The sequence below is a fragment of the Perna viridis genome, chromosome 5 (genome assembly GCF_037379345.1).
Source record: "Perna viridis isolate PV_CMFRI_1.1 ecotype Kerala chromosome 5, ASM3737934v1, whole genome shotgun sequence".
Lineage (NCBI taxonomy): Eukaryota > Metazoa > Mollusca > Bivalvia > Mytilida > Mytilidae > Perna > Perna viridis.
In genome coordinates, this window is record NC_142449.1 from 27,571,757 (window position 1) to 27,593,197 (window position 21,441).

Consider the following 21,441-nt stretch of genomic DNA (forward strand, 5'->3'; position numbering starts at 1 on the left):
AATGCCGTTGGTCTTACATCTTTGATGGTGCATCATTAGTGAAAACGAAGCATGCAGCCTAGACACGGTAGAAGTTGATGATTATACCAAAATTGTTATCTTTCATATCTTTGCAAAGCTATGAGAGGATTGATTTTGTCTTTGATGTATATTATAAAGACAGCCTTAAGGGCGAAACGAGGAGGGTCCAGGCGTAAATTGGTCGGAAATAATACTCTAGACCACAAAAATCTTGATAAACGTTTATACAGTTTAACGAATACAAAACCGAGCTTTTCGGCCTCTTAGCAGACAGGACAACGTCAACTATTAATAAAGCTGTTGTAGTAGTTATAACTAATTGTTAATAAATATGTAATTTCATGCTGGCCCTCTTATAGGTTTGAGGTCTGTCATATTGGTAGAGGCGGTCGTATTGGCCCCAAGGCATCGCCGAGGGCCAATACGGCTGACAAGGCCAATAAGATTGCCCAAAACCTATAACAGGGCCAATATGAAATTACATATTTATTGACAATTTTATTAACCTACTCAACTAGATGATTTGTAGAAAAGTTGTTTTCGTGTTTTACCAAGAACATGTAGGTTTATTTGCATTAATCAGTCTTAAATATCCTTTTTGTATAAAATGGAAGATTTTTTTTTGTGTTTCTGCAGAGTTCATGAAATCCAATTCAACTCAAAATGGCGGTGACAAACGACCGAGATTTATGATGCCGTATTGACCATGATTTGATCCATATTGGCCCTCTTTTTTCATATTGGCCCCGTGTAATGCCCAGTTTAAATTGATATCAATTGGTGAGTTTTTCTTTTGTATATTTTAACGTATTTTGGGTAGTTGTTTAATAAAAAGGAAGAAAACGTTGTTTGCAATAAGGTTATAGATTTTGACCTGAGAGTACCCTGCAATCATGAAGAGGAAGATACGACTTCCTCCATGCAAAACATTCAGGCCAATGTGGTATCAAATCAACCAATATGATCAGTTCCGATACCGATGTGGTTGTTATATGCATGGCTGTGTTTGATCAATTTAATATCGCTCAGCTTTGGATGACATTTGGTAAAGGAAAAGACTTGAGATGGATTCCAGTCCATTGTATTTCTAGATCGTTAGGTTCAATACGTTAAAGTATTACCTTTTTTCATGCACTTACAGGCTTAGACACGGTATCCACATTTGTTAGAAAGGGAAAAAGAACGATTGACATGCTTAAAATATGTTTGAAAATGCAAAAAGACATTTAAAAGTTTGAATCCTCCATGTGACAATAGCGTTGAAAATGATATCAGGGTACTGGAAGAAGTTATTGCTTTATACGACTGCTCCAGTTGTACCAGCAATGTGGATAAAGCTGACCTTTTTGCACGGATACAGCGTCTATACAGTTGTATTCCGCCGTCAAAGGATGCCCTGACACAACATGTCTGTTCTGCAAGCTAGACATACTTAGGGACGAAAAAAATGGCAATATTTACCAACGTCTTTGAATTTGGGATGGAAGAAAAATGGTGGACTTTGGGTTCCACATTGGAAATCCTTGCCATAAATAGCATTATCTAATCAAGGTTTCCTTAAATATGGATGCCAAATACACTGTTCTGTCAAATGTAAATATTCCAAATCAGGACTTCTATTCACAGCTTTATACAGCTGTAACTGCTCTGAAGATAAGGAAATGTGTTTTTCTACAATGTAGCACATATGCAGTGCAGTTATAGCACATGAGCAGTACTGATATGTATATCATAACATCTATAACATTATTCATGTGCTTTATCATTCAATAATTGGTGAAGATATTGTAGTCTTTATTATATAAAAAACATATCTTATTCAATAAAGACAAAAATCACCATTTTTTAAAGAGAATATCGGCCATTTTGAAAATGGCAGATTGTCAATGGCCGACAATCGTTTGTAATCAAACATATTCTTAGGAAGCTATATGCCAATTTTGGTGCTTGTTTCATTAAGTAAAATACTTTTCCAGGAACAGCTCCACTATCATGTTATATTGAACTCCGGATATTTATACAAGTCCACTTTACTTGTGATCGATTAATGGACATTCACTACATATTTGACAGCCTCTTCAACATGAAACCAGCTGCTTTAGAATACAAAAGTAGTTTAAGGCCTCTCTGCATCCAAAAATCATAAATAATTGAAAATGGAAAGGGCTCCCTCATTTAAAGACAGAACTGCTACAAAAAACAATAATCTGAGATATGTAAATTTTGTCTGTAGCTTTAATTAATGGGGCGTCAAACATGAACGTCGGTGTTTGATGCTCTTCATGCCTTGTTTTAGCCTCGAGTTTGAGTCACACACAGTTTGAGTTTGAGTTTCATGAAGTTGAAATTTAATTGTAATTATACTGGAAACAAATTCGTCATCCCCTTATATATTATTTATACATAAGAATAACTTTTTGCAAGTTGTCAAGAAGTTTTTTATACCTGTTTTTATAGTTTACAATATAAAGACATTTCCATGTATAATCTATATAATATTGGTTTTTAAAATGACGAATGATCATTTGATGTAGATTTCAGAATTTTTACTGGAACGAATCAAATATATTTCCTAGAGTAAGGGTGTACTACCATAAGGTCAGTGATCTATATTTATCAAGTTAAAACTCTCAAGTAAATTGTTTATTGAGCACCATCTATGTATGAATAGAAAAATCGAAGATTATCTCCGTTATATCAAATTACCAAATTTCAGTCTGAGCTGTAGTTTCAACTTAATTGCATAGAACTATTTTGTCACTATATTCTTCATTAAATATATGTCTGATTATTATGTAAAAAAAATCAATGTACTATGAGTAATGATTCATGGAACCAACTATCGTAAGATCAATAAATCATCCTGGTGGTGCCTTTGTTATTATACACTTTCTCATCGATTGAACAACGCAATGTTTTTTCTCCATGGTACTTTTATTTCAGAATCCACGTGATTTGTGATATGATAAGAAATTTAGATTGTCATCGCATGGGGAAAACAATTATGTGACTTTAATCAAAGTATTCGTACATGCATGATACTACTTTATACTTGTTGAACTATTACATGTATGCTTACATCACATAATAAGGTGTAACTGTAATAATTGTTGGTCTAGTTGAAATATAACTCGATGCCCGTTGTGCGCAATTGAAAATGATATCTGTCGCCTTAATGTCATTTCTACACAGACAGAACAAAACAGTCATTCGGGTTTAAATAAAATTGATATTGAATATTTTGAGGCTACATAGGTCATATGTTTTGTTATTGAACAAGACATTTCATTTACTCGCATTTAAGCAAATAAACACAATATCAAACGAAACATGGTGTGGTAACTAGTAACAATTTATTTTTTCATTGATTGGCTTTAGATGAATAAGTGTCTATATTTGTAACCATACCATATCACCTATTTTTATATGCTAGAATATGCTGTACGTAATAAGCTGTCAGTTTAAATGAGTTAATGGCAAGTTCGGTTACAATATTGAGCATCAAATCCATGATTTTGAAAAACGTTACATTCAATATAAGTTTTTACAAACAAAAATATCTGTATAATTCCTCTTGTGTAATTTTTATGTGCAGGCTCACTCAATAAATCTGAGAGGTAAATGCGACACTTTCCCGTACACATAAATATTGATAAAACAAATGTTATAAAAAGTGTTGGCGGAAATATCATTCATGAAATCACCACGAAAGGTATTAAAGGTAGTAGACGAGGGGTACCATTAACATTTTCCAAAATTTCCTTTAAATTTCTACATAATATATCAAAAACTGTAGTAAGTCTTCTAAAGAAATGCACCGAGCAGATTTTAAATAATTAAACGAATGAAAGTTTTCAGTAAGTCAATGAGTGCTAATGCTACATCAGTTTTCAAAGACCCCGATGTAGCAAACACATTGTCTAATATATATGACAATATATTGTCGTAAAAGCAGACAAAGTCCAAAACAACATTGTTTTTGTCTGCAAAACGTTTTATATAAAATGTTTATTATCAGAGGTAGACGTAGAAAATAATACCAGTGATAAGACCTATACTGCTACCACACTCTCCAAAGAAGAGATTGTGGACAGTCATAAATCTGTGCTATCCTCTTTTGGTCTGTCTACCAAGGACGATGATTGTGATTTACCGTCAATGTACTGGATTCCCAAACTCCACAAGAATCCATACAAACAACGTTACATAGCTGGATCAATGTACCACCAAACATTTTTCAAAACTTTTACCTTCTATACACATATCTGTCAAAGAGGGTCAGCAGTCCTACCACAACACTTGTTACTCCCGTAGTTGTGTAAATTCAATGTGGATCCTGAAAAATTAGAAAGATCTTTTAGAGACAATCAGTTCAAGACTATTATCAGAATATAATAACTTTAAAACCTATGATTTTTCAACACTGTATACTTCTATCCCCCATACCCAGTTAAAATCATTATACATCGTTGTTTTTCCAAAACAGATGGTACACCTAGATACAAATATATAGTTCTTATTAGAGATTCCTCATACTTTGAAAGAAATAATTCCAAAAAATCTTCCATATATACAGAAGATATTAACAAAATGCTGGAATTTTTAATCGACAACATATCTGTCCAGTGTGGTGGACGCGTTTTTTTTCTCAAAAAAAGGTCGGCATTCCAATGGGAACAATTTGTGTTCCTCTACTTGCTGATCTATTCCTTCACTCTTATGAGGCTGACTTTATAGCTGGTCTGATGCGAAAAAAGGAATATCGTTTAGCTAGATCCTTTAGTATCAGTTTCCGCTGTATAGATGACGTATTATCTTAAAACAATTCTTATTTCGGAGATTTGGAGATACATCGCATCTACCCTAAAGAACTTGAGATAAAGAATACTACAGACACTGTCAGCCTCATATCTTGACCTACATTTAAAAATCGATGGTAAAGGAAAATTATTGACCATACTTTACGACAAACGTGATGACTTTTCATTCAGAACTTTCCTTTCATCTGTGGCAAAATCCCTTCAGCACCTGCGTATGGAGTGTTCATATCACAACTGATACGTTATGCCAGACCTTGGCAAAACTATCCATACTTTTTGTATCGCGCTACAAATAGGCTTCTGTAACAGGGGTATGTTGCACAAGATAGAAGTCATCATAACAAAAGCTTTATGGTCGTCATCGTGAACTCTTTGATCGTTACGGTGTATCCATCTGCGCCATGAAAACTGATTTGTTCAACGTGTCATAGTTTTTCTTTTCTCTTTTGCCAACCCTGACTTAACTTTTTCTGAGTAGCTCGGCGCACCTGGTCCATACTATCAGTTTATATTGGAGTCTGAGTTGCTCATTTGCATTTGTTGCTTTGTGTGTATGATTTTAGTTAGAAATACAATGAACAATTAAATCTTTTCCTTGTTTGTCTACTGCGGACATCACTTTTTATGGGCAACTTGGCGGGTGTTTCTAGAAAAGGAGAGGATGCTTACCCTACAGGTGCACCTGGTCCATGCTCAAAGTTTTTAGTTTTTAGTGGAGTCCGAGTTGCTCATTTACTTTTGTTACTTTGTATGTATGATTTTAGTTACTTTATGTTCTTTGTTGTGTATGTCTGTTTTCCATGTCTGGTCTTTGTCCCTGGATAACATTATTTTTATTACCGTTATAACCTTGGAAGTTGAACCCATAATTTGGAGTATTCCCCTTCTACACAGATATAACTTAACAAACAAAAAACAAAAAACAAACAAAAGAAACATCAATCTTGGATTACATTCCGTAGTCTACGTCTACAACTGTAAGTGTTGGGATGGGGTCTTTTCGCACTTCTTTCTTGTTGTCGTAGTTAGTCATGATCCCAATCAACCGATTGCATAACCTACACTCTCTAAAATCATACAGTGTGACATTGTGTATATATGGCGACGGACCCGGGCAAAAAGAGATACGGGTCGGACAGATTCCGATTTTCAAGTTATGTCTTCCACTTGTATTTTCTAGGTAAATACTAAGATAAAAACATATATCAAGTACATCAAGTAAATAATAAACCGGTTGTACGATTATTTGAATACACAAACATGCCTTTATAAACAAACGATACAAAAGAATTTAAAACGAAAAAGATACTTGCAAGCAATAAACACAGGTACATTTACCTGCCTTGTTTGTTATGAGACACTTCCTGGTTACCGATCAACCTAAAGGAAATTTTCAGTGTTGATGCAGTGGTTACGTTAAATCGATGTTTATAATTGTAATTCTATTTACCAGTAAGTTATGTGTTATTTTCTTTCATTTAGTGGCATGCTTATACTAACCTAGTCTTTCTACCTAGATTTCCCATGCTTAGTTAAACGTGTTCAATTTATTTATGAGTCTTGAACTTTCTGTAAATTTGGTTCAAATTCAGCAGATGAGTTGTTACTCCTTCAAGCACGTATGCAGCATACCGAATCATGTAATATTGAAATTATAGGTATTTTTGAATTCTGAAACCAAAAATCAGCCATGAAATTATTGTTTTATTATGCTTTTTAACCTAAAAATAAAAATTGACATAAGAAAACTAACAAGTAAAAGCATTTGTCAATATCGTATTCTTCTTCGTATTTACAATTCTTTCTTCCCAGTTCTACTGAGTTCACTGTACGGATGAAACTATTCTGGTCATTAACTTCTTGTGCTTGATACTTTGCATAACTTCTATGAAAATTGATTTATTCAACGGGTCATAGTTTTCCTTTCCTCGTTTTTCTACCCCGGACTTGACTTTTTATGAGCAACTCGGCGGGTGTTTCTAGAAAAGCAGAGGACGCTTTCCCTACCGGTGCACCTGGTCCATGCTCCCAGTTTTTAGTGGAGTCCGAGTTGCTCATTTACTTTTGTTACTTTGTATGCATGATTTAAGTTACTTTATGTTCTTTGTTGTGTATGTCTGTTTTCCATGTCTGGTCTTTGTCCCTTGATTACATTCTTTTGATTACCGCTATAACCTTGGTTCCCTTGATTACTCTTTCTAAGTTTATGTTTTACTTGTAAGCACATAGGCTTCTCATTAATATTTGATTTTATAGCCTAAACAGACTTAAGTAGACCTACAACTACAATACTTAGCACGAACTTCAATTCAGTTTTACAAAGGATGCACCAGCAATTACCACTTCAAGCACATCAAAATCAAGAAACAACCTCGTTCCAAGGAGGTTTTCAACAAGTACCGCCATCGGTTGTATTTCAGGGAACACCCGTGAGCATGAACTCGCCCCCGAAAATGAATCAAGGAACAACACAAATTATAAATACAACCTCGATGATGATACAGGAGGCCTTTCCTCAGATCATAGACAGTTCATCTAACGAACGAGTTTTTCCTGTCAGAAAATTCAAAACACTTGGTGGCCTTCAGATAGGGGTTGGAGGTTTATTGTGCTTACTGAGCCTTGTTGGTGTCATCATTCACAGTGTGAGGAAATCTAGTGATTGTACATATTCTTATTATATGTCCTACGACTACCGGTGTTATGACATCTATAGAAAAGGAAATGACACTTTGTTCGCCTTTGATATAACGTGTCTTATTTTATCAGGATGGGTAAGTTTAAATATAGTCATTGTATGAGGTAAATGTTTTGTGGTAAATCGTTGATTGAAATAAAAAATGGAGATGCGAAATAGGGAAAAGACCGTTCGTATTATAGGATGATATTTTGAAAGGAGGAGAATGGGAAATTACGTGCGTTTTGCTTTTGTTTCTATCAAAACTATACTTTAACTTAACATCAAATATTGAAGAATTAAAAAAAAATGATTTTCAGAGTTTGATTGCATCTGGTCCATGCTCCCAGTTTTCAGTGGAGTCCAAGTTGCTCATTTTCTTTTGTTACTTTGTATGTATGATTTTAGTTACTTTATGTTCTTTGTTGTTTATGTCTGTTTTATTACCGTTATAACCTTGGTTCCCTTGATTACTCATTCACATATAGTGTGATGGTGGAAGATAAAAAGAGATGTTGAGATGGACAGTAATGTAAAGGATTTTGTCAATAACCTCTCCCTTTTTTAATTGAATGTCAAATGTAAATTTGGGCCTGACAGCAACAGTTCGTCTAATGCACACAAATTAAATTGGTTCAATGAATTTTGAGTATTTTTCAAATATGTTTTGTCATATAGAAACAAGAGCAATACACTATCCATAAAAGTGGTAATTGTGTGTTCAAAAGTAGATGTAAAAGTAAAACTCAGATGTATAACACACTACATCCTTTTTAAACAATTTTGTATTTGAGTAAACGATTGATTTGATTGTGATAGCTATATAAAGTCAATACAATACGATATATACGTATACCTGTACAAATCTGTGTTGTGTTTCGGTATTTGCAAAAAAAGCAAAAAAAACAAAAAACGTATCAAACTATGAAAACAATAAATGTGATAATAATTATCCTTTGCAGTTCATAGTTACTGGCTTGTTCCCTATGTGTATGACCAGGAAGAGACAGAGCAGTTGGCGATGTTTAGTGAGTTAACAATAACTTTAAAATTATTGATTGAGAATTATAAACTAAAAAGACAAAGGCCGTTTTGAATATTGAAATTAATTTAGACACTAGTTTGGTTTGTAAATGTTAGCAAAATTTGGGATTTTAACTAACTGCTATGTAATCGAAATCGGCTTGTCTGTTTAAAGAATCTTTTAATTGAAGTGCAAAGATCGATGAACTGTCTTTAATATACGTATAAATCACTTACACTTTTGAAACTTTGACGGCAAAAACAAAAGAAAAAAAGCCTTAGTAATGAAAGTGCAAAACATGAATACAGCACAGTGTTTTGGTTTTGCAACAAAATTGTATTCTCTGATACGTGTAAAGCGTAGGTTGGCACTTGCCAATTTTGTTCCGGAAAGAAATTATCCGTCTTAGAGAACAAACTTATTGATTTATACTGAATGTTGGTTTGTAACTACTTAAAGATAGAAATAAATTACATAAAGCACCAGGAACTTTAATCTAAAGAATAAGAACACTCAAAGGTGCTCATGATTTGATTGCTTTCTTAAGGAACATTGAACATAAATGCTGAGTTATTTACTTTTTAAACAAAAACATTCCTGATATAACTGACTGCCTAATGAGTTAAACATTACATTGAAACAAAACATGTAGGTAGTCTCTTATATCTAGAGTTACAAAATACCGTATAGCGGGAGATTTTCGCGAGGTTTGAGGAATCATGAAATGAAAGCTCATAATAATTTACGTGCGTTGTGTCTTCAATAAATCCTGAAGAATCGAAAAATAAAGACTTAAATTAAATGCCTCTATTAATAGAGCGAATGCAAAATGTACACGATATACGGTATACTTATTAAATATTGCACATTGCACCACGTGTTCAAAATTTGAAATATAGCCACATTGTTTGCGTCACTTCTAAAAGATGACAAACACCTCATGACGGTAAACAAAACATAAATAATATAGGACCATTGAATTACCAAATGCCTGAATTCAGTCTGACTAGGAGTTATTTCATTCTGTTCTATTTAGGCTTTCTTATCAAACTGTAGCTCAGATAAAAGGCCGAATAATTTTGAATGGGTCATGAGCATGCTATATTATAACTCAAAGGTTTAACAATACTCTTAATAATCATTCCGATCGGCAACAATAAATATCGAATAAGAATCTTTACTCGTTTCATATCTTCTAATATCAAAATTTTATAGTAATTCCCGCCATGTTAGTTCTATGATTATTACATTTCCAATATTTTATCCGACTCGTTTATCTCATTTAAAAAATAATTTGCCAGTACTACATTTGTACCCAAATAATTTTTTTTATTAGATACTGGTATTAAGCATTTCATATGTGACTTATTATTTTGTTAAGGATGTTAAAATTTTGCTAAATAAATTTCAAAAAGATTGACTTGATAATGAAAAAAGAAATCCTTGTGAATGTACCACTGTAAAACGAATAAGATTTTATAAAATAAATCAGTATATTTAATTTTTCCGTGCTCCCCAAAACATTATCTTTATCAATTGTCAATACACCTTTTGTATCCGTGACTTAAAAAAAAATAAGTTCAATTTTTCAATATTGAGCAAAGGAAACTAACTCTCCAAACCGACACACTTGTTTACTGTCCAATTTATAATAAGAAGAAGACTTCAAATTCAAATATTTGACGTGTTGGAGCTACGGTGAGTACTTGGATATTTTATATAAAACCATAAAGCTGCTTACCACAGTGAACTAGTTAAAGTTCAAAGAACAATGTTTACTTCCTTTCACCAATGAGACCTCTAACCAGGTTGTCGTGTGTTGGTGGGTTATGTTCCTTTGATAAAGTTGCTTAAATTGCTTGAGCTCATAAATATGATGAAAGAAAATTGCTTACAATGGAAATTACTGGTCTGATTCACTGTTCATTGTACGTTTATAGGATAAAATTATTTTATACTGTGCTATATGATGATGGACAATTGCTCACAACAGAAATTACAGGTCTGATTCACTGTTCATTGTACGTTTATAGGACACAAATATTTTATACTGTGCTTTATATATGTATATTTAATATTTCAATGATGTATATAAAAAAGATATTTTGAATTGACGGTTTAATACCAAACTTTATTATTATTTCAGAAACTATCATTTATGGTATTCAGTATCGTAGGAGCATCACTTTTTGTCCCGACTATATTTATCCTTGGTGTTGTGGGATCGCTAATGGTAAGAAAGGCCACGGAGACAAATTAATTATCTATTCTATTGATTTTCTCAAATACATAAAGTACTACAACTGTAATACACTTCTCATTCTATGATAACTTGAGGACGGGGAATGCAGAATTTTGTGAAGATTAATGAGCATTGGCAAGGTGTTGAGAGAAGGTGATTTAGAATAACAAGAATGGGAAAGAGTAATAAATGGAACCAAGATTCTTGCGAACGTCAAAAAAAATGTTATCTAGGGGTATAGACCAAACATGGAAAACAGACAAACACAACAAAGACCATAAAGTAACTAAAATAATACATACAAATTACAACAGTAAATGAGTAACTCGCAATCCACTAAAAACACTGCGAGCATGGATCATGTTCACTGGTACGGTAAGCATTTACTGCTTTTCTAGAAACACCCCCCCGCCCGAGTTGCTCATAAAAAGTCTGGGGTAGACGAAAGAGGAAAGGAAAAATATGACAACTTGAACAAATCAATTTTTAAAAACAAATGGTTTAAAATTAAAGTTGATAATATGGTGATATGATAAATAAATAATAATACTGAGATTATTCTTGGGAAATTGAGATAGGGACAAAGATGAATACGGGAATAAGAAGATGTAGGGATCGTATACTACAATGTTGTAAAAGGAAAGCTTTTAAAATTTAAGAGCTGTTCGACAGTAATAAATATTCTTTTATAATTTGCATCATGTTTTGATACCCACATAACTTAATGTGGTATCTACTTAAGAACGAATAAAACAGGAAAGACATAATAGTAAGTGTAAAGCGTGTGTCAGCAGCAAACGAGCCATTAACATCATTTCATGTCAAGAACTCTGATAATTACCGCATCAAGCATACTCAAACCAATAAAATTATTTTTTTTATCGTCTATCTACTATGAAATCGTTTGTCAGCAGTCTTTTATAAAGCCGGGAAGTGTCGCATTCCCTCATATAAACCTATTGATGATAAAATACTTCCCGCAAATTGGTTCCATAACTGTACTCTCTGTGAGATAAAATTATTTTTCGATCTTCTTTTATAAGTTTGCTTCTTATGATAATTTCAGTTGTACTCATTTATTTCAAATATCGGTGAAGGTTTGCGACAGGAAGTGATTCTTGGTCAAGTCCTCTCTGCAATATTTCATCATTGGTTCATCTGAAAAATCTTGTTTGCTTCAAAATTAGACACATACAGTTGTACATTCTTATTCTTTGATTAAGCTAGCTTACAAACATGATATAAATTAAGATACAATCTATGTATAAATTCTACAAACTTTAATAATTATGTCAAATGAATGTTATTGACTTCCAATGGTTCTTATGCACCATTGTCTGTTTAAAACTTGTTCATTCTGTAGTCTTTACACCAAATTATAATATAAAAATGCAATCCTTCTGAATGCAAGTTTAATATTTAAATCAATATGTAAATCATATCTAGTATATGTAAGTTGTTTCTTGTAAATGTTAAATACACACTATTGGTCGGTAACCTGGAAGCCCAGGTAATTTTTCGTTCCACAAGTTTCCCGAAAATATAACCCCGAGCCACCAGTGATGTCCTCTATATTTTGATTGGTGAGCGAATTGAACTGTATTTTATTTACTTTTATACGTTCTAATATTCAAATTAAAAGAAAAATGGATTTTAATTTTTTTTTCAAATATTTTAAATTACCTTTCGATATAAATGCACACTTATAAAGTTAATTTAAATAATTTCATCTCTGTTTTTATTTTATTTTATAAGCTTCAATTTATATATATTATATATATTGTGCATATCCGTCACTGGTGACCTGAGTCTATATATTTAGCGATCCTAGGTTCGCTACGATATTGACCAGGGAACCAGAATATATTGGTCGGTTGATTTTTTAAACAACCAAGGAGACACATAAATAAATAATATGAAATAACACGTACAAGGAAACAAAGTTAACCGAGGAACCAAGATGCCATTAAAAACCTAGGAGCAAGGACCAGGTGTACCGACAGGTCAAGTGTCCTCTGATTTTCTACAAATACTCACAGAGTTTCTCACAAAATATCAATAAGTTCAGTAGGAAGGTGGTAAAATGATGTGTCTTCCATGTTGAGGTGTACAAACTTATACAAACTTTCTACATTACAGGGAACTTTTTTCTATTCTTCCCCTAACAATGACATAACAACAATATTGTCAATATCTACTGCAGCGTTATCGTTTGTGGAAATCATCATGGCTATAGTTTCGGCATCATACTGCTGTTGTTGCACGCAGTGGGAAACAACTGTCCCTGCTCATCAAGTAGGAAAACACGTATTAATATTTTCATTTAAGACAAGTTATTGTGAATTCAATTCATAGTTGACAACAGAACTATTTTTTTAATCTTACCACTGACCACTGTATAAATACGTTCTAGATATTATCTAAGCCTGGCGTCCCATAACTTTGAAAGATACATGAGACTGTCAAAAGTGTTTATGACGTCATGTTTGTGCCACGGTTAAATAAAAAAAAATCATAGTGTTTGGAATTTAAAAACTCAAAAATAAGAACAACAAAATAGGGAACAAAAACAGAACAGTTTCTCCCGTTATACCTTATATCAAACAAAATAGAAAGATGAGTCAAATTATCTATTTTTGTCTTACCTATCTTCTGTAACATGTTTTTTGTTTTATTCTTATTGTTCAACTATGCGCACAATGATTGTTTCAATGACTGCATCTCTTTATTACAATCTTAAAATTAGTTTTACTTGAACTTGGTTCGGTTTCTAAACAAAGTTCACGGTCTATATTTTGAAGGTTAGTTGGTCTTTTTAGGCTTGGTTGGCAGTTAGATTCTTATCGCTCTCAGCCAGTGTTTTTCCCATATGAAGACCGTAAAGCGGAAAATTTGATGCCTCCCTCTTTGTTTAATCTCGTTTTTATTTTATTTCATATGAACTTTGTTCCTTTGTTCTACTACTTTCACTTATTTATTATTCATAATATTAAATTGTACAGGGTTTAGTTTACATCGGGAGAAATAATCCGCAGGTGATAATGATTCCCCGGTCACAGAGTCCAATAACTAATACACAGCCGGTTGTAATGGGTACCAGACGACAGCAATATACAATTAGCCAACAGCATCTACAAGACCCTTTGTGTGGAAATATGTTTCCGACTGCTGCAAATAATCTTAGCATGGATCCTCCACCATATAAGGAATAAATTGATTTTTGCCTTATGTACCTTTTACATATTAATGCTCAATGTAACTACTTATTTTTGTGTGTATTTATTTTTGCAGTCCTAAAGTTCGCGATATGTTTGAAGTAACAATACAATAATTTCTCAATAACCTACTACTATTTTTGTGAATATTGACTAATCGTAAAATTATCGGAAATAAATACGTCAGCAAATCAACTACAAATTACATTTATTTGGTTTAAATGCTGATTAACACTGAATTAATTTCAAAATCTTTATTTCCTGGATTAATTGGCGAAACTCCTACACCACAGGGCATATAGGTCGACGGTTGATACCGCACCCGTCTAGGGTACGGTATAGGTCGACGGTTGATACCGCACCCGTGTAGGGTACGATATAGATCGACGGTTGATACCGCACCCGTCTAGGATACGGTATAGGTCGACGGTTGAGATATAAGGTACATGTATGCGATAAAGGTCTAGGGTGTGATATACAATGTAGGGCATGCAAAAAAGGGTAGATGATATAAGATTGAAGAAAACACTAAAATTGCATATAAAAAAGGTATATTTTGTATAAAGAATATGATATAGTTTCATCATATATATCACTATTAGATATTCTCCATTCTATATCATATCACATGCTATTTAAAAGAAATAAACTTGCAAGCAAATGGTATCATTGGTATAGTGTGATAAATTTGTACAGTAACTACCTGAATATGTTGACAAGAATTTGTATAGGGGAACGATTGTAAGGCTTGTAAGTCACGTAACCCTGGGAATTCAGGAAAATTCGTCCCATTCAAAAGTTCTGAAAATGGTCTGTTCATATCATGAAGACTGAAAATATTTGTGCAGTATATCTACGAGAAGGTAGCCGATGCCACAAACAATATGATTGTATTGTATTCATATTGTACACACTAGAGGGAATGTAAACTCAAATCGCTTGTTGTTTGTGGTCGCCTTCAGAGGCTATTGTATGCATGAGTAATTAAGGGAACCACGGTTATAGCGGTAATAAAAAAAATGTAATTCAGGGACAAAGACTAGGCATGGAAAACAGACTTACACAACAAAGAACATAAAGTAACTAAAATCATACATACAAAGTAACAAAGGTAAAAGCAAACGAACAACTCGGGCTCCACTAAAAAACATTTTGTTCAGATTTATAACTGTATTTAAGTGTTTTTATTGAGTATTACGTGATTGTACGAATGTAGACCTGTACAGATTATTCTACATCCACAAAACTGAAACAGATCAAAACACTCAGGCTGTAAGTAGCTTTATCTTCTGAGGAACCATGTCTGGTTGCTCCTGGAAATTTGATAAAATACATATGTACTGTGATATCTATTTACACACAATTGCACTTAAAGTAAAAAAAAATGATAGTTTTCTATAATTTGGGAATACAAAAAATGATAAGAATAGTATTATGATATATTTTATATGGTTAACATTTAAAACAAGATTGATTGATTGATTGTTGGTGTTTAACACCCGAGCAGCAATATTTCAGCTATATTCAGGCGATGAATATGAAATGGATGATAAAATGAACATGCAATGATGATGATGATAAAATGAAAAGAGGGATGGAACACATAGATAATAGGGTCGATAAATTTCGTTTGCCACAAGAAAAAAAGGAGGGATGGGTAAGGTCGGGCAATTTAGCGGAGCGCAAAGGTTCCTACTCCTACTACCACAGCACGGTTCTTTAACGTGCAAGGAATGTGGCATCTTTCCCAACACGATGCACCACTATGGTTTGCGGTCAGGTTTTCCGTATTATAGCCTGGCAACCCCATCATGTAACACGCCAGGGGTATCCCATTCCACCACCTGGTGCGCACATCCCAGTTGCTCTGTAGGCCTAGCCCCCGGCTAGGTTTCTGAGCACTATTTCGTCGCCTTTTACGATAAGTTTAGCGCTGCTGCAGGCCTATTCTGTTTACACCTGGACCTGCAAGGGAGCATTTTGAAAAAGAGTAATATTTCCATATACTATACATGAGGGTTGCTAAAATTTTATTTTTGTTTACATATTGACTTGAATAAAATATTGTAACATTTAATTTCTCGTGTTAAATAGAATACACAAAAATACTTAACCAGTATACATGCAGTATTTGTTGATGTTTTTTTTTCATATTTCAATCATAGATTTATCTGGAGTAATAAACTCACTTGTGATAATTCGTTGGAGATATATGTTCAGTGGACAACCGAAAGAAAAATCAAGACATATGTGAAGTGTAGGTGTGTTCAGACACGTGTCGAACATTTGTCTATACATTAATGGTCTAGCACTTCATTTTGTTAGGACATCTTACATTGGAAGACCATGTTGCTTTATTCATCTTTATTCACGAAGACTTGATTTGATTTTGTACTATCTATTGTCATATAATGTGATACTGTAAGTGCTCAAAATTTGACTTTCACAAGCTGTTCATACTTTTTTTGGCAGGACTTTAATGAAACTGTGCAAACAGTGCTTTATTTTTATTCTTTCTGGTCTGTTTTTGTTCCTAGAATTCCAAATAATATAAGGCATATTAATGAACTCTGAGTAAATCAACCGAAAAGGTAAAACAAAAAAAAAAAGAAAGTCCATATAGCAAAAGGCCAACTGGATTATCATAAACAACCGCAATAGTCATGACTTAACAACGAACAGGCAAAGATTATATAAAGATGTACATCATAGATAATTTCATTTATGAATGCTAATCATTTGGACAGGTTCGGGAAGCATTTTACCAAGTAGAGGTTCGGGAAGCTTTTTACCAAGTAGATGTTAGGAAGTGTGGCCATGTATGCTCATTCGTGTTTAAAATGAAACATCTCGTAAATGGATATACTAATAAGCAAACAGAGGGACAGTACTAGACTTCAGCCCAATACTACATTTATAGAGTTTATCGATGCTTTTTGTACATGTAGTACATAAATATTGTCCTTAACCAAAAGAAATGAATTTTGTCATCATGACAATAAAAAAATCAGTTACAAAAACTGAGATATCTTTTTAGAATTATATACAGGAAATGCCACCACATGAGATGAACTCAGCACATAAGGTCTAAGCTTGGCCCAAAGTCTAAGATTGGCCCAAAACTGACATCACTTGACGTGCGTTGTCGTAGTCGTCGTTAACAATTTTTAAAGATTCTTTTCCCTTGATTCTAATTTCTAATAGATCAATTGCAACAAAAATGGATTGATTGTCCCTTAGGGTATTCTGCAAAGAACAGATAAAGGAAGAAAACACGGCAGCTGTTCCTGAAGAAGAACATAAGAATCAGACAGCAGGTTTTGTATAATTTTATTTCCACAACCATCATGTTAAGCAAAGTATTCCGCATGATGAGATCTTATTTGTGATCAAACTTTCTTGTAAATCTGTCCAAGCCATTTTGGAGTTATTGCTATTTTCCAATGATTTTTCGTTATTTGTCTTCAAAATACTTCTCCTCTCACACTAGTAGACCAATTAGAACAAACCTTAGGTTGAATGTTCCTTATGGTATTCTGTGTAGAATTAATTTGTGATTCGTCATACAAAACGGTGGCGGTTACTTAAAATATAACATAGGGATCAGACAAAAGGTTTTCGCTTATAGATAAAAGTGTGCAAAAGTATCTATATGCGTATAAAAGTTTCTCATAATCTTGTGTGCAATGTTAATGTTATATTATTTTACGTCGTTTTGTGGTTTTAATGGCATTGCTTTCAGAACGTGTCTCCCCATAAACTATTGGATATATTCAATGAAAATTATTTTTGATTGTTCCTTAGGTAAGGAGCGATTTAAATCTTCATCCAAGAAAAAAAAACATTGCCGCTTATTGAATTGAATGTTACTGGTCAAGCAAGATGAGCGATTTTGGGCTTTTATAGCATCTTTCATTAGTCCATAACTTTTATTCATTTTGAGTAAAGCATTAATTAAAAACACAAGAATATTGTTTCAACAAGCCAATATTATGTATAAACAATCGAGAAAAAAAACAACTGTCGGATAAGGAAATTTGAGAATACAGCTCACTTTTACTTTCAAACGATTAAAATGTCAAATATACAGATGTTCCAACCACATGACTAAAACTTGTACCCATGTAACATCTATGATGACATTACTTCTAGCGCCCTAGAACACCCGCCAAATAGGTAATATAAAAATAAAGCCTGCACTGCCCGGATTATTCTTGTTCATAGTTTTGATCGAATGTTGTCACCGAATACACGATTTATGGTAGTACAGGATGACTCGTCTAATTGTGAATGGGTTTTAATTATCAATAAAACTCACACAAATTAGATATCCTATATACGTCTGAGCGTTTAACGACTCTATTTGTTTCACTGCTAGATCGGATCATGTTTGATACAGGGCAGATAACCTAAGCATATAACATATAAAGTTTCATTATACATACATGTATTATCCCAACAATATAAGAACTGTAGAATTTTCAAATCATTTGTTGCTGTTTCTTCCGCAAAAATGAAACTTGTATCACTATGACATCCAGCGCCATGAGCCACTTTGTCAGTCAAGCTCTTATAAATGCAGATTTAATTAGCTGGATGATTATTTCGTGAAAAATTAAAGGTTGTTACTTAATATACTATGGTAGTACAAGACAGCTTTGCTGTTGCTTTCATTCTTATTTTAAATCTTTTAGTTTCTTCGGAAGTAAGAATTGGTATGTATCCTAAATTGGACCATACGACTTCAAATAGCACTTTCCTACCTAAATCATACATGCTCATCATATCTAATTCGTACTGTATTCTTAATATGGCCAGTGACAGTATGTAACACTTTGGCTCCGCTTACTTTCCTACCCGTGCATGCACTAGTTGTTTATCTTAGCGGTGTCATTATATGGGGCAAGTAGTGGTAAATAAATGTAATAGACTAGAAATAAACATGAGTCAGATTCTTTGTAAATAATTAGCACAATCTGTCACACGCACCCCAGATGTGTGAATACAAAAAAGAAACAAAAGAATGATTACACTCATAGATATTCATTGTAATAAGCGATTGTTAAAGTTAGCTTAATTGACAAATCTTCATTAAATATACTTTTTTTCAAATCGGAATCATCCTAAATGAGCTCTTATTATTCTTCAGTGACTGAATCATGTGACTTGATAAAATAATGACCCCTTCTCTTTCAGTTTATACAAGATACTATAAATGATAAAGCAAAAAATGACCCCGCCACTACAAGATCAGGGAAAAAACTGATACCTCTTTGACATCTCATAAAAAAGATATATGGTCACCCTACATTTTGACCAGCCCCCACCCCACCCATGTAAAAATTGGAAAGACCTTAAGGTTACTCTATTTTTCTGCCAGCAGAAGCATTTGAAAAAAAAGTATATTTAATGAAGATTTGTCAATTAAGCCAACTTTAACAATCGCTTATTACAATGAATATCTATGAGTGTAAGAAAAGCATGTATTACCTTTCCTTGCACCAAAACTTTCTTTATGCATTATGTCTGAAATTACCCCATTTTTCTGCATATTGTATTGGTACTTGTATGAAATGTTTATTATCTGATTTTTAAACCACCGTAGATTTAACTAGTCAACTTTTACAATTGTAGATTTTCAGACCAGTAATATGCATTTACGACATTGTAAATAAAGGGCATGATATGTCATCATAATCAAACAAAACAATTTTAATGTTCTTTCATATTGTAATTTAGTTTTAATTTAGCCTTTGATTAATATCCCTAGTTGCTTAATTGAAATGAAATTTGACATGCATACTTAAACCATATATACTTTAAATGTAAAATATCTAAAATATTGCAAAAATTGTTGTCAATAGACGACTACCATACATTTGCATTATATGCACGGGTCATGGTTGTTCAAACGAAGTAATTCACTGCTTCATTGTTAGTGATTTATTATGAGATTTAATCTTAATCCTTTAAAGTTTTTCATTGATATTGTATCATTGGCCTCCAATCATTAGTTGTCCAACGAGTTATATTTCAACGTTAAGGTCAAATAAAGCCTGGATGATTATTCTCAAATAACGTCCAAAGAAAGAAAAGTAATTGAAATTGGAAGACCGGGGTACTGCTACATAACAGTTAGTTCGAGAATTACCGAAATCAATGCGATAGTTGCATTGTTTACATTGTATTATCGACACTCTGAGCAGCATGAGAAATAATCATGCACAATATTCTGAAAAATATAGATATATGTATAAATTGTGAATGACTTTGATTTCTAAAATTATTCTTTAAAATGTTAAAATTGCCCAGATAAGGTTTTTGTTGATTGTTGTTTTACATATATCTCAAACCAAATTCTTGAACATGAGATATGTTTTCCAAATTAAATGAGTGCCAACACTTAAAATTACCTAAATGGTCTTAATTAATTGTTTAAAATGTTAAAATTATTAAAATAAGCATAATATTTGGGCTTTGATACATTTATTGCAATCAAATTTCTCAAAAAAATGACATATTTCTGCAAATTGAAAGGGTGTGAACAATTTTAATTACAATAATGGTCCAAAATTATTGTTAACTATATTAAAAATGGCAATATTTGTATCCTTTTGGTAGTTGCGACAATCGTATTTTAGTAAAAAATCTTCAAGAAGACATATTTTTGAAAAACGTATTTGTGGGAACAATTTAAATATACCTATTAGTCTAAAATTAATGTAAAAAATGTTAAAATTTTCTATATCAATATTATGTTGATGGCTGTGATACATATATTTCAGGCCAAATTCTCGAAAATGAGATATTTTTTGGCAAATTGAATGAGTGCCATCACTTAAAATATCCGTACTGGTCTAATATCATTGTTTAAAATGTTAAAATTGTCAGACAAGTATTATGTGTGATGCTTTGACACATCAATTTCAGTCGAAGTACCCAAAAATGTCATATGTCTGCAGTTTATATGGGTGTGAACAATTTTAATTTCAAAAATGGTCCAAAATTATTGATAAAAATATTTTAAAAAAAGGCAATATTAGTATCCGGTTGATGGTTACGACACTCGTATTTTAATAAACAAATCTTCAAAATGACATATTTTTGCAGGGTGTATGTGTGCGAACACTTTTAATATACCTTTTAGTCTTGAAATACCTTTATGGTCTTATATTATGGTTAAAAAAGTTAAAATTATCAAAATAGGCATCATATGTTTGGCTGTGACATATTTCAGTTCAATTACTTAAAAATGAAATATTTCTGCATATTGGTAGGATGCGGACAGTTTTAATTTCTATAATGGTCTAAAATTCGTGCATGAAATATTAAAATGGCAATATTTTTTATCCTTTTCGAGGTTGCGACAAACGACATATTTCTGCCAATAGAAAGATAAGGGAATAAACATTTTATTATTATTATTATTATTATTATTATTA

The 21,441-nt window shown here is 32.8% G+C and overlaps 1 protein-coding gene across 2 annotated transcripts; it reads left to right on the plus strand.

Annotated features, from left to right (window-relative positions):
- Window positions 1-6,136: 6,136 nt before the first annotated feature.
- Window positions 6,137-16,498, plus strand: LOC148616915 (uncharacterized). 2 transcript variants are annotated; one of them, XM_088584090.1, is made up of 6 exons: window positions 6,137-6,293; window positions 7,098-7,615; window positions 8,481-8,546; window positions 10,689-10,775; window positions 12,924-13,079; window positions 13,604-13,886. In XM_088584090.1, the coding sequence occupies exons 2-6, from the start codon at window positions 7,166-7,168 to the stop codon at window positions 13,655-13,657; spliced, it is 813 nt and encodes a 270-aa protein (XP_088440216.1). In that variant the 5' UTR covers window positions 6,137-6,293; window positions 7,098-7,165; the 3' UTR covers window positions 13,658-13,886. The 2 variants fall into 2 exon arrangements, with proteins under 2 accessions (XP_088440216.1, XP_088440215.1); XM_088584089.1 differs by having other exon boundaries at window positions 6,139-6,293; window positions 13,787-16,498.
- Window positions 16,499-21,441: the final 4,943 nt, after the last annotated feature.